Here is a 12,435-nt window from a genome sequence, read left to right as displayed (position 1 = left end):
TTAAACCAAATATTAATTGACAATATATCGAACATTAATTATATTGTTATTGAGGAAAATTATATTGCGATAATTATCATTATCCCCCAGGGGTTCAGTATCAAGGACACCCCAGCAGTGGGGATGCTTCCTCTCACAAAGGCTCTCACAAGGATTTTCTTGCTCTGTTCAAAACGCCGACGTGTTGTCTGCCTCTTTAATCATTTCAATCATTTAATGAGAGGGTGTCTCCCACAAGTAAATACCCAACACTTCATCACCACCTTCGCAGGCCTCAAGCAAAAAAAACAAACACAGGAGCAAAACCTGATTTCCTCTAAGCAACCCACAAACAATGTTTCTGCAACTGGTAAAAACACATCCCTGAATCAAATCACAACACGTTGCTATGCAACATGCCAATGATACCAATACACACACATAGAAATAACCCCCAAATACACATGTGCAGTCACACACACACAAAAACATGTTTACTATCAAAAACATATCTATCTGCATGTAGACAAAACACACACTCTCTGGCTCATTATGTGCACAATCACTCACAGGGATGTCTCACACACGCACACCTGATATTAATGGAGTTCATTCTCACTGTCAGCGATCCAAAATTTCCATTATTGGTTAGCCAGACAACGGTTGAGCCCTGGGGAATATCAGTAATCTGACTCACACTCGCTTGCACATAAACACACACACATTGACACAGGCATCCAGCCTTTAAGTAGAAATGAAACAGCTAGGGACTTTTTAATCCTTGGAATATAAAAGTCAGTGAGCATGACCGTTTGAACACTGCCACTGATGTTGCTACTGCAAAATTAGCAAGTCATGCAATATAAATCTCGGTAGAGGGTGGCAAGTTACACCAAAGAAATTCAAAGTGAGGAGAGGCAAAAGATCAGAAGGTTGTTGAATCTGGCTAGCTGAAATTTAGCAGATGCTTTTGAATTTCTCTACAAGTCTTGACTCCCCTCTTCCTGAGGGACAAAAGATTTCCCACCAGAGTCTCTAGCCCCCCTCACCTGGAAGGGCAGTGGTGAGATAAAATCCTTCCCAGTCACAGTGTGTACGTTGACACAGCTACGCTGAACGATACACACAGTCTGCTCCACTTCTTCCTCTGCAAAATAACAGATACAGTTAGAAGATAGAGGAACTTCTTTTTGATCTTCAATAGAACTGAAATGTAAATTCATAGATAACTCTAAGGATTGCCTCCCAACAACAAAAAGTTTTTAAGGGTGCAGTACCGTCTTTCTTGTTCTGTGGAACTGCAAAGTTACACCACAAGGCCTGTAGACAGAATAAAAGACAGTGTCAACTCTTAGAAATGTTTTGCTTGAAAGACAAAAATTATAAAATCCTAACAATCATCATGAATATTCACTGTGAAAATAAATGTAATAATAAATGCAAAATAAATAAGAACCTGCTGCACTGGGCTGTCGACGGTGAAGGCCTTGTATACGTTGGAACCTTGGGACCGACTGCCCTGGCTCCAGACAACCACAGTTCCTGCTGTGTAGAGCTCCTCTTCAAACTCCACATCCTCTTCCCCGACTCCCATGCAGCCCTTCCTAAGCTGCCAGCATTCCTGCCAATCAAAACATGTCCATCCAGTCAACACAACAAGGACTGAATGAAAAATACAAGCTGTACTGAAAAATGTATTACTTTCATGAGTAAAGAAGGGAAGCGATATTACAATAACAAACTTGGTAGTACTATCTATTCAAGTTGTGATGTCAACTGCTATGTATTTTTAGACACAAAGAAATATTTTCAGTGCCATGCAAGAAACATAGTGTAAATAAGTAATACACAGGAAAGAAATATCTAAATTCAATTTCCTCACTTTCTTTTGTGATCTTTCCTATTTTTCTCTATGTGTACTTTTGATGCATTTATCTTCTTTAGTGGTTTAGAAACAGAGATGCTTGAATAGATGGAATATGAGTACCATTGTGTAAAAGCCACCCAATGCATGCACTCTCACCCTCTCTCTCTCCTGCAGGCTGACTTCCTGCAGGGACCCCACCAGGCCGGCAGCGCCGTCTGACGACCAGAGCTCGGAGGCGGGCTGGAGCTCTCTGAGCTGCAGGTTGAAGGCATTTGGATGGTTCCTGCAGTGCTCGCGGCCAAACGGGACAAACGACTGCAATTCCCCTGCTGCAATCATCGTGGCTGTCTCTTCATACACGACTTCCGACATGAGTTCCAGATATCAGCATTATTTCTGGGAAGAATATGGGATATGAAAGACCGGAAAATGTTTATAAATAAGCAAGAACTTTTTTCATTTACTGGCCAAAGCATAATCAGATGGATGTATCATTCTGTCAGACACTTCCACTGTTGAACATGGAGATAAGATCATTTAGAAAACAACAGGGGCTGAAACAAGAGAGGGAGGGCTTTCAATGCCATAAAAGAAATCTACAGTCAATCCTATAGCAAGCATCACAAAAATATTGCATTTCACTCAACAAAAACAAACAAAGGATAAACACCAGATTGAACTACAGCCTGTATGAACACATAAGAACCACGTTTTATTATTATTAATAAACCTACACTGTAAACATGGTGCGGCATGCATTACCAATACTGTGCTGACTTAGCTGCCATAAGAAATACAGCTATGAATTCAGAAAATAAAATGCCAAAATTTGTGTCACTGTTAAAACAGTGGTTGTCAAATTATGGTACTGGTTATAGGCTACTTGAGGTGGTTAAGGCTCTCCCATTCAAAATAAATAAATGCATTTCATGTGAATGTAACGCCGACTTGATTATAATGAGTAGAATCGACGTGCAGCTACAAAGTTATTTCCATTATCACTCAACTAATAAATGATAATGATAAACAGTCCCAAACCGCCTTAAGTTAGCTAGATGTAACGTTATCTCTCACATTTCATGACATTGCTAGACGTCATGGTAACGTTATAATATGTGACATGCAAATCGCCAAATGACAATTAACATTATTTCTACGACATACTGTTGTTAACTCTGACAGAGGCGACATGCTCGCAGCTAGCTGGACGTTTTCGATTACCCAGACAATACGGTGTCAATACGATGCTGTAAGTTATATAAACAAGCATGTTGACAGTTAGCTCTGATTCGAGGCTAGCTAGCTAAAAGTGCTCTTTAGCGTTAGCACGCTAAGGCTAAATACCGTTAACTGGCTGGATTAGCACGCTAGCTAATGTTAGCTTCACTTAGCTTTGAGTTTGCAGGGAGACACTTAGCCGCTAACCTGCTAATAAGGAATAATCTGGCTCTTGTCGCGGAGTCCTTTTCTTTCCTTTGTATGATTCTTGCTTGAGCACAACGTCGTCACCAGTGCCAACATTAAAACAACTCGGATCGGGTGCCAAACTGAGCATTTGGCTACAGCAGGTTTTCAAATGAGCGCGGACATATTTGCTGTCCCGACATTCTTCTTCCTCCACGAGTCAGCCAATCAGCAGCGAGGACGACAGGAGGACGGCGCTGATTGGGTGCTTTCATTAGCGTCATCCAGATGCGCACAAATCGCTACCTCATCGGGTGTGAAAAATCAAAAAAATGTCCTTTGCTAACCACTTTTCCTTCAGGTCAAGGAAAGATGTGAAGGAGATTTCATAAGGACGTAGGAAAAGAGAAACGCAGTGCTAAGTGAATCGACTGCACTTACTCTAGGCTTTTTTTAACAAAATATATCACACTTGAAGAAAAGTACATTGGCAAACTCAATGCTTTACAGAAAAGTAAGGTTTCCTGTCTAAGACAGAATCACACTTTATAAGATTAAATAAAAATTTAATTGAGCAAGGGCATAACGTAAATAATAGGCCTACAGATATAGGCTAAATAGAGGTTTCTGGCATGGGCGCTTTGACCTTTTTCATACATTTGTTACAGTTTTTACAACTGCTTAGGCTACACACGTTTTAAAAAGTATGTCTCCTTTTTCTAAACTATTCCGAAAACTGCTTACACAAAATGCAAAATGCCTTATATGTCCTTAAAAATTAAACACTGCATTCAAAATGCCATAAACACATCCCAAAATGAATCATTTGCATCAATTTTGAAAAACATTTTTTCATAATAATACAGTTTTTGGATATACTTATACAGTCTATGGATATTCTATGTGCACACTGTTGTTCTAAATGTAAAGCTCTTTTGTCTTTCATAGGTGTATGTTGTGTACATTTCCATACATTGTTTTGTGAAAGTAATCTGCGGAGAGCAGTTGAAAAGTATGGTGAGAAAAATTCAAAACAATACCACAAAAAAGTAAGGTAAAATATAAAATGGTTACAAGTGTTACTTGTGGTTCTCCCACTCAAATGCTTTTCACATGAACACAACAAAAGACAACAAATACGCATTTGCACTTTTTATTCCTTTACTCCACACATTTTCAAAACTGGTTTTTACAGTGCAGTGTATAAGTATATACAGTGGGTACGGAAAGTATTCAGACCCCTTTAAATTTTTCACTCTTTGTTTCATTGCAGCCATTTTCCAAAAATCAAAAAAGTTCATTTTATTTCTCAGTAATGTACACTCAGCACCCCATCTTGACAGAAAAAAACAGAAATGTAGAAATTTTTGCAAATTTATTAAAAAAGAAAAACTGAAATATCACGTGGTCATAAGTATTCAGACCCTTTGCCGTGACACTCATATTTAACTCAGGTGCTGTCTATTTCTTCTGATCATCCTTGAGATGGTTCTACACCTTCATTTGAGTCCAGCTGTGTTTGATTATACTGATTGGACTTGATTAGGAAAGCCACACACCTGTCTATATAAGACCTTACAGCTCACAGTGCATGTCAGAGCAAATGAGAATCATGAGGTCAAAGGAACTGCCTGAAGAGCTCACAGACAGAATTGTGGCAAGGCCCAGATCTGGCCAAGGTTACAAAAAAATATCTGCTGCACTTAAGGTTCCTAAGAGCACAGTGGCCTCCATAATCCTCAAATGGAAGACGTTTGGGACGACCAGAACCCTTCCTAGAGCTGGCCGTCCGGCCAAACTGAGCTATCGGGGGACAAGAGCCTTGGTGAGAGAGGTAAAGAAGAACCCAAAGGTCACTGTGGCTGAGCTCCAGAGATGCAGTCGGGAGATGGGAGAAAGTTGTTGTAAGTCAACCATCACTGCAGCAATCCACCAGTCGGGGCTTTATGGCAGAGTGGCCCGACGGAAGCCTCTCCTCAGTGCAAGACACATGAAAGCCCGCATGGAGTTTGCTAAAAAACACCCGAAGGACTCCAAGATGGTGATAAATAAGATCCTCTGGTCTGATGAGACCAAGATAGAACTTTTTGGCCTTAATTCTAAGCGGTATGTGTGGAGAAAACCAGGCACTGCTCATCACCTGTCCAATACAGTCTCAACAGTGAAGCATGGTGGTGGCAGCATCATGCTGTGGGGGTGTTTTTCAGCTGCAGGGACAGGACGACTGGTTGCAATCGAGGGAAAGATGAATGCGGCCAAGTACAAGGATATCCTGGACGAAAACCTTTTCCAGAGTGCTCTGGACCTCAGACTGGGCCGAAGGTTTACCTTCCAACAAGACAATGACCCTAAGCACACCGCTAAAATAACGAAGGAGTGGCTTCACAACAACTCCGTGGCTGTTCTTGAATGGCCCAGCCAGAGCCCTGACTTAAACCCAATTGAGCATCTCTGGAGAGACCTGAAAATGGCTGTCCACCAATGTTTACCATCCAACCTGACAGAACTGGAGAGGATCTGCAAGGAGGAATGGCAGAGGATACCCAAATCCAGATGTGAAAAACTTGTTGCATCTTTCCCAAAACGACTCATGGCTGTATTAGATCAAAAGGGTGCTTCTACTAAATACTGAGCAAAGGGTCTGAATACTTATGACCATGTGATATTTCAGTTTTTCTTTTTTAATAAATTTGCAAAAATTTCTACATTTCTGTTTTTTTTCTGTCAAGATGGGGTGCTGAGTGTACATTACTGAGAAATAAAATGAACTTTTTTGATTTTTGGAAAATGGCTGCAATGAAACAAAGAGTGAAAAATTTAAAGGGGTCTGAATACTTTCCGTACCCACTGTAAGTATATAGTATTTTTGTGGGCTTGTGTGTCATGTCTGAGGGTAAAGCTTGGTTTTTCAAAGCACTTGAAAAACTGGTCAGGAGGCACATCACAGCACTCCTGCCCCGAGGCCTTGACCCCCACCAGTTTGCCCACAGAGAGAACAGATCCACAGAGGACGCCATAACCACAGCCCTCCATATTGCACTGTCCCACCTGGAGCAACAGGGGAACTATGTGCGGATGTTCTTTGTGGATTACAGCTCAGCAGTGCTCACAGGAAAGTGCTCCAGAGTGTCATCAACACCGCACAGAAGATCGTTGGCTGCCCTCTCCTCACACTGGAAGAACTACACAGTTCCCGCTGTCTCAAAAAAATCCAGAACATTCTAAAAGACACCTCTCATCCAGGCCACCCCCTGTTCGAACTGTTACCATCAGGCAGACGGTACAGATCCGTCAGGGCAAAAACAAGTAGACTCAAAAACAGAAAATAATAATAAAACATATTGATGAAATTAATATTAAAAGATGTGACCCTGACAAGAGGTCTGAATACAAAGACAATACACACAACAGTAAAGTTTACTTGACTTTCAGACTTGATTACATGGTTACATGTGGGGGATATTAATAAATGTTGCAGAGTCGATCATCACTGTCACCCCAATTAAGAATAAATAAGCTGATATTTAAATGGGGATGTGGTAAGTAATTACCAGCATCTGTTTAAAGTCACACCAAAATTAAAACTCAGATGATAATTATTTAACTATTTCACATTCTGTTTTATATTAGATTATGTCTTTTAGTTTATTTTTAGTAGAATGCTAGCTTTGTTTAAATTTAGGTCGTTACTGTAATTAGTATGTAAATAAATAATTATATGAACTTCCTCTAATTACTTAAACTTTTACTTTATTGTTTGCAGATATTTTCTGAACGCATACCTCATATTCTCAGGACTCCACACACAAAAGGAAAAACTCCAGCATTCAAAACGATGTTATGTATTCTCAAAAATGTATTTTGTGTTCAAATGATGGACACACATCATCATTTGAATAGACATTTCTATGAACCAACTGAACCCTGATGTGCTCAATGTAAAGCAACACTAGTATGAATGAATTATCGGGATGCCTTTTTCAGACTCAGAATCAGAAGGAGCTTTATTGCCAAGTAGTGTTTAACACATACAAGGAATTTGTTTTGGTGATGAGGTGCTACACGTAGACAAACATATAGTTGACATAAATAAATGTAGAAATATATATATATATGGAATAGGAAGAAGCTGATTTTGTGGCGAGAGGTTTTGGTTCTGATGGACCTGTCGCGGTTTGGTGTGGGTGAGGCAGGGTTGAGCTGTTTGGAGGACCCAAATGCAGGACACAAGGCAAAGGAGGTACAGTTCAAGGGGTTTTAATAAACAAACAAAGGCGAGCACACTTACAAACTGAGTGGCTGATGACAGAGTCCAAAACAAAGTAATCCAAACGAGAAAACCAGAATCCAAAATAAGCAGGGAATCAGGGAGACACAATGAGTAGGCTGGCAACAAGGTAACACACTGTAACACTGGGTGACAATAAACAATGACCCAACAAGGACAAGACAGAAACACCAGGTATATATACACAGGGACTAACGAGCAGGGCGGGAGCAACACAGGTGACAGACATGAGACTAACAAGGCAGGCAGAGAGACAGACAGTGAGCAGAGGGAAACAGAGAGACTGACATGCAGGCAGAGTGACAACCGGGGGAACAGACGGAACACAGGTCACTGAACACAAAACAGACCAGAGTGAACACTTAACATGAACTAAGGTACAGGACTGGGAACAAGGACAACGAACTAAAATGCAGGAACAAGAGTTAAGGCAGTGACTAAGAAACAATATAACAACTAGACTACCAAACCAAAGCAATATCAAATCAACACAGGACTACGAGCTAGAACACCAGACAAGACATAAACACTAAGGACAAGGAAACGAGAAGAACAGGTAAACAGAAGGACACCAGAAACAAATGGCAAAAACTCAAACTCACAGGGAAAAACTACAACTCATGCCGAAACAGTTTGTGCCCAGGGTGGGAGGGGTCAGCTGCAATCTTTCCTGCTCGCCTCAGAGCCTGGAGGCATACAGGTCCTGAAGAGATGGAAGATTGCAGTCAATCACCTTCTCTGCAGAGTGTATGATACGCTGCAGTCTGCCCTTGTCCCTGGCAGTGGCAGCAGCGTACCAGATGGTGATGAGGAGGAGGTGAGGATGGACTCGATGATGGCGGTGTAGAAGTGAACCATCATGGTCTTTGGTAGGCTGAACTTCTTCAGCTGCCGCAGGAAGTACATCCTCTGCTGGGCCTTTTTGGTGAGGGAGGTGATGTTCAGCTCCCATTTGAGGTCCTGGGAGATGATGGTGCCCAGGAAGCGGAAGGAGTCCACAGTGGTGACTGGGGAGTCACACAGGATGATGGGGGAGGTTGGGGCTGGGCTCACTGTCTTCAGAGCGTTGAGCTCCAGACTGTTCTGGCTGCACCAGGTCACCAGATGGTCGATCTCCCACCTGTAGGTGGACTCATCCCCACCAGAGATGAGCCCAGTGAGGGTGGTGTCGTCCGCAAACTTCAGGAGCTTGACAGACTGGTGACTGGAGGTGCAGCTGTTGGTGTACAGGGAGAAGAGAAGGGGGCAAAGAACGCAGCCTTGAGGGGAACCGGTGCTGATGGTCCTGGAGTCAGAGACATGTTTTCCCATCTTCACGTGCTGCTTGCTGTCTGTCAGGAAGTCTGTGATCCACCTGCAGGTGGAGTCAGGCACGTTCAGCTGAGAGAGCCTGTCCTGCAGCAGGGCCGGGATGATGGTGTTGAAAGCAGAGCTGAAATTCACAAACAGGTGCTGGAGGATGTAATGAAGGGCCATGTTTACTGCATCATCTACAGACCTGTTGGCTCTGTAGGCGAACTGCAGGGGGTCCAGGAGTGGGTCTGTGATTGATTTAAGGTGGGACAACACAAGGTGTTCAAAGGTCTTCATTACCACAGAGGTCAGGGCGACGGGTCTGAAGTTGTTTAGTTCTGTGATCCTTGGTTTTTTGGGGATGGGGATGATGGTGGAGGCTTTGAAGCAGGCTGGCACATGACATGCCTCCAGTGAGGTGTTAAAAATGTCTGTGAACACCAGAGACAGCTGATAAGCACATTGCTTCAGGGTGGATGGGGAGACAGAGTCCGGTCCAGTTGCTTTGCGGAGTTTCTGCCTCCTGAACAGTCTGTTGACTTCCCCCTCTGAGATGGAGAGAGGAGGGGAGGGGGTGGAGCTGGCCAACTCTGAGGAGTGGGGTAAGGAGATGGTGGACTGGGGTTGAAACTGAGCGGAGGAGTCAAGGGAGATTCTCAAAGCGGCACTAGAACTGGTTCAGCCTATTTGCCAGGCGAGAGTCGTTGATGGAGTTGGGGGCTTTGGGTTTGTAGTTAGTGATCTGTCTGAACCCCCTCCAGACAGAAGTGACGGCGTTTGCAGAGAACCGGTTCTTTAGCCTCACTGCGTACAGTCGTTTAGCTTCTCGCACCTCCTTGCTAAACCTGTACTTCAACGCCCTGCACCGGGTTCAATCCTCACTCCTAAATGCCTCCTCCTTTTCCAACTTCAGCTGTCTGAGTTTGGCTGTAAACCAGGGTTTGTCATTGTTATAACTCACCCTGGTGCGTGTTGGTAAACAGGTGTCCTCACAGAAGCTGATGTAGGACGTCACAGCATCAGTAAACTTATCCAGATTGTGTCCACACTTACTACGCATGTACAGTAGTCCGTTCTAATATATTTTTTATACTCAAATATAAACTCAAATATTCTATAATATAAACAACATGTTTTTCTCCCCAATACTATATACCACTTGCAAAAATACAGTCATCATTAAGTACTGTATTGATATGCAGTACTGTAAGAGTAGATTTTTTTCCTATTCTCATTTTGGAAAGTCTGGACAATGGATGCTACTGTGAACATGCCCAAGTTTGGTGTACTCTTTGTCTGGCCCCCCCTCATTTTTTGACCATGGTGGTCATCTCCTAATCTCCTATTACTCCCTCTTCCTCTTCCTCTCACTTTCCTATGTAGGTATCCATTGTTCCAAAACAGAAGAGCTCACCTGTGGCCCTTTCAGTGCTAAAGCTCTGATTTCTCATTGAACAAATGTGCAATATGGACAGCATGACATTTAAGTTGAGCATTTTGAATGGCAGGGTGTTCAAACACAAGGTTTTATTCATGAGGATTGTGCCAAATTTAGCAAAAGAAAATCAAAATAATAGTCAAGTCATCTACAGTATGAATGTCGGGTGTTTGGGGACGTTGACAGAAAGACAAATCGACAGACTACATACTGCACTGGATCATGTAGCCTAACTCCTTTGCAACTAAGAAATCAAATCAGGTGGTCATGAAAAACTTATACCTGACTGGAAAATGAGGAGTCTGGCCGGTGTGTAAATGTGATGGATGTTGCACAAGAAGATGGTATGAGCTGAGCGAGTTAACTCTTCCAGACAATATCAGTGGAGCTCCCTAGTGTGTGTGTGTGTGTGTGTGTGTGTGTGTGTGTGTGTGTGTGTGTGTGTGCGTGCGTGCGTGCATGCGTGCGTGTGTGCGTCAGAGAGAGAAAGAGATAAAGAGATTGAATGCTTTTTCTATTAAATCTAAAATTAAATGTTAATCTTGTGTCATAGGTTTAACTGAAATTGATAAAACAAACCATTACTGTTATTATTTCCCCCCAATATTGCATTCATTATTATTTCTCTGACTCTCACAGGTTCCCTTTTCTCCACCCTCTGTTTTGCGTCTCTTTAGTTTCATATTAATTTGGTGATTGAAGGTGACATTAGTTTCTGGCAGCAGCACAACATCTTGATTTCAGACAAACACATTTAGCCAAGGCAGGTGAAGACACTAGTGTAATTATTCTATATATGTATATATATATATATATATATATAATTTTGTTAAAGTAAAATGCATTGTTGTCCAGTGTTTCGATCGCTTGTTACTGTAGGTCCAGATCACAGTCCTTATTTGTGTAATGACAGCATAAAACAAAAAGAAAAATAATTTTCTTGTTATAGGAAAACGATTTTGTTATGTCAAGATCACTCAGATGTCTTGGGATTACAAGAAAACGGAATGGTCTTCCCTCAGTTTAGCTTCTACACAGAGGATTTCTTGGGGTTTTGACCCGGTGGCCTAATGCTTAAGGAATCAGCCTCTGGAGCCTGGATTGTGCGTTCATGTTCTTACTAAGGTATACTTCTCTTGTTTGACTCTGGGAAAAGCCACAACACAAAAAAAAGCCACAAAAAACAGCAGTGAGTTAGATATATTCTGAAATATAGCACAGTATGAAATGTAATCTGCAAATATTGGATGTGTAGGGATACCATCAGACTTTCTAAACATCAGAAAAAAGCAAATCCATTAGAAAACATGTTCCAATAATTATTAGATAAGTTGTTATAATGTTGGGTAAAATTGGCTGTTTTCATGCTGCTCTTCCAGGAAAACAAGGAAATAAACTTTGCAATACTGTAACTCAACAACTTACATCCAAACAACCATGACAGACACCTCATTATAATCATTTAGCTGCAGCAGATTGGCTGTTTTGAGGTGAGGTCATCCTGCCATAACAGGCCCTCAGATTTCATTACTGCGAGGCTGCTAAAGCATCCATGAGCAACATTGTCTGTGGTGACGCATTGCAGCCATTTGGGTAGGGAGTCACACTCTGGCAGTAGCATTCAGACATAGAGAGTAATGGTTTAAATTCCCTAAGTGAGCAGCGAAAGAAGAATCTGCACAGCACATGCTCCCATGGTGACTTTAATTGTTTGTAATTCTTTCAGTCCATCAAAGATCTTTCGATGTGAAAAGTTGACACCTGTATTATCTAATGCATATTAGACCTTAAGCCCTGCAACACAACTCTTTGTGAAGCTCATAATTCTGCTTTGGTTAAATGTTTTTAAGCCTCTTTTTAGTGGTTGTGTTACATTGGAGTGCATTGTATTGAACGCAGCTTCTAATAGTTTATCTAGTACTGTGTACTTTGAAGGTTCAAAGTTTCGATTTATTGTTATTACACAATACAGAATCACTGTAAATAAAGAAATGGAGTTCTAACCGTTACATTCTACAATTAAAAATAGCAACACTTGATTAAAGGAAGAAAAACTATACTGTATTTACAAAAGGAAATATTCAACACTTATGTATACAGATGTAACGGGGTCATGTGTTCCTTAATCTCTTGTTCTTTTGTTCTAATTACACAAAATCTATTTGG

At 41.6% G+C, this 12,435-nt stretch overlaps 1 protein-coding gene across 3 annotated transcripts in view; it reads right to left on the bottom strand.

The window, feature by feature from the left end:
* Positions 1-3,464, bottom strand: part of anapc1 (anaphase promoting complex subunit 1) — a 58,259-nt gene extending 54,795 nt beyond the window's left edge. For 2 of the 3 annotated variants that reach the window (XM_038736771.1, XM_038736769.1), the window contains exons 1-5: positions 3,272-3,464; positions 2,003-2,242; positions 1,436-1,600; positions 1,257-1,299; positions 1,029-1,126 (exon numbers count right to left, since the gene is read on the bottom strand). In XM_038736771.1, the coding sequence (XP_038592699.1) occupies positions 1,029-1,126; positions 1,257-1,299; positions 1,436-1,600; positions 2,003-2,218 (522 nt within the window). In that variant the 5' untranslated portion in view covers positions 2,219-2,242; positions 3,272-3,464. Of the gene's footprint in view, positions 1-1,028; positions 1,127-1,256; positions 1,300-1,435; positions 1,601-2,002; positions 2,243-3,271 lie in introns of those variants that run through there. The other variant, XM_038736770.1, reaches the window with a different exon arrangement.
* Between the last annotated feature and the right edge of the window lie 8,971 nt (positions 3,465-12,435).

Source organism: Micropterus salmoides, unplaced genomic scaffold (genome assembly GCF_014851395.1).
Source record: "Micropterus salmoides isolate LMB-PRFRI ecotype aquatic unplaced genomic scaffold, ASM1485139v1 Ms_hic_scaffold_22, whole genome shotgun sequence".
NCBI classification, from domain to species: Eukaryota; Metazoa; Chordata; class Actinopteri; order Centrarchiformes; family Centrarchidae; genus Micropterus; species Micropterus salmoides.
This window is presented reverse-complemented; position numbering and strand designations above follow the sequence as displayed.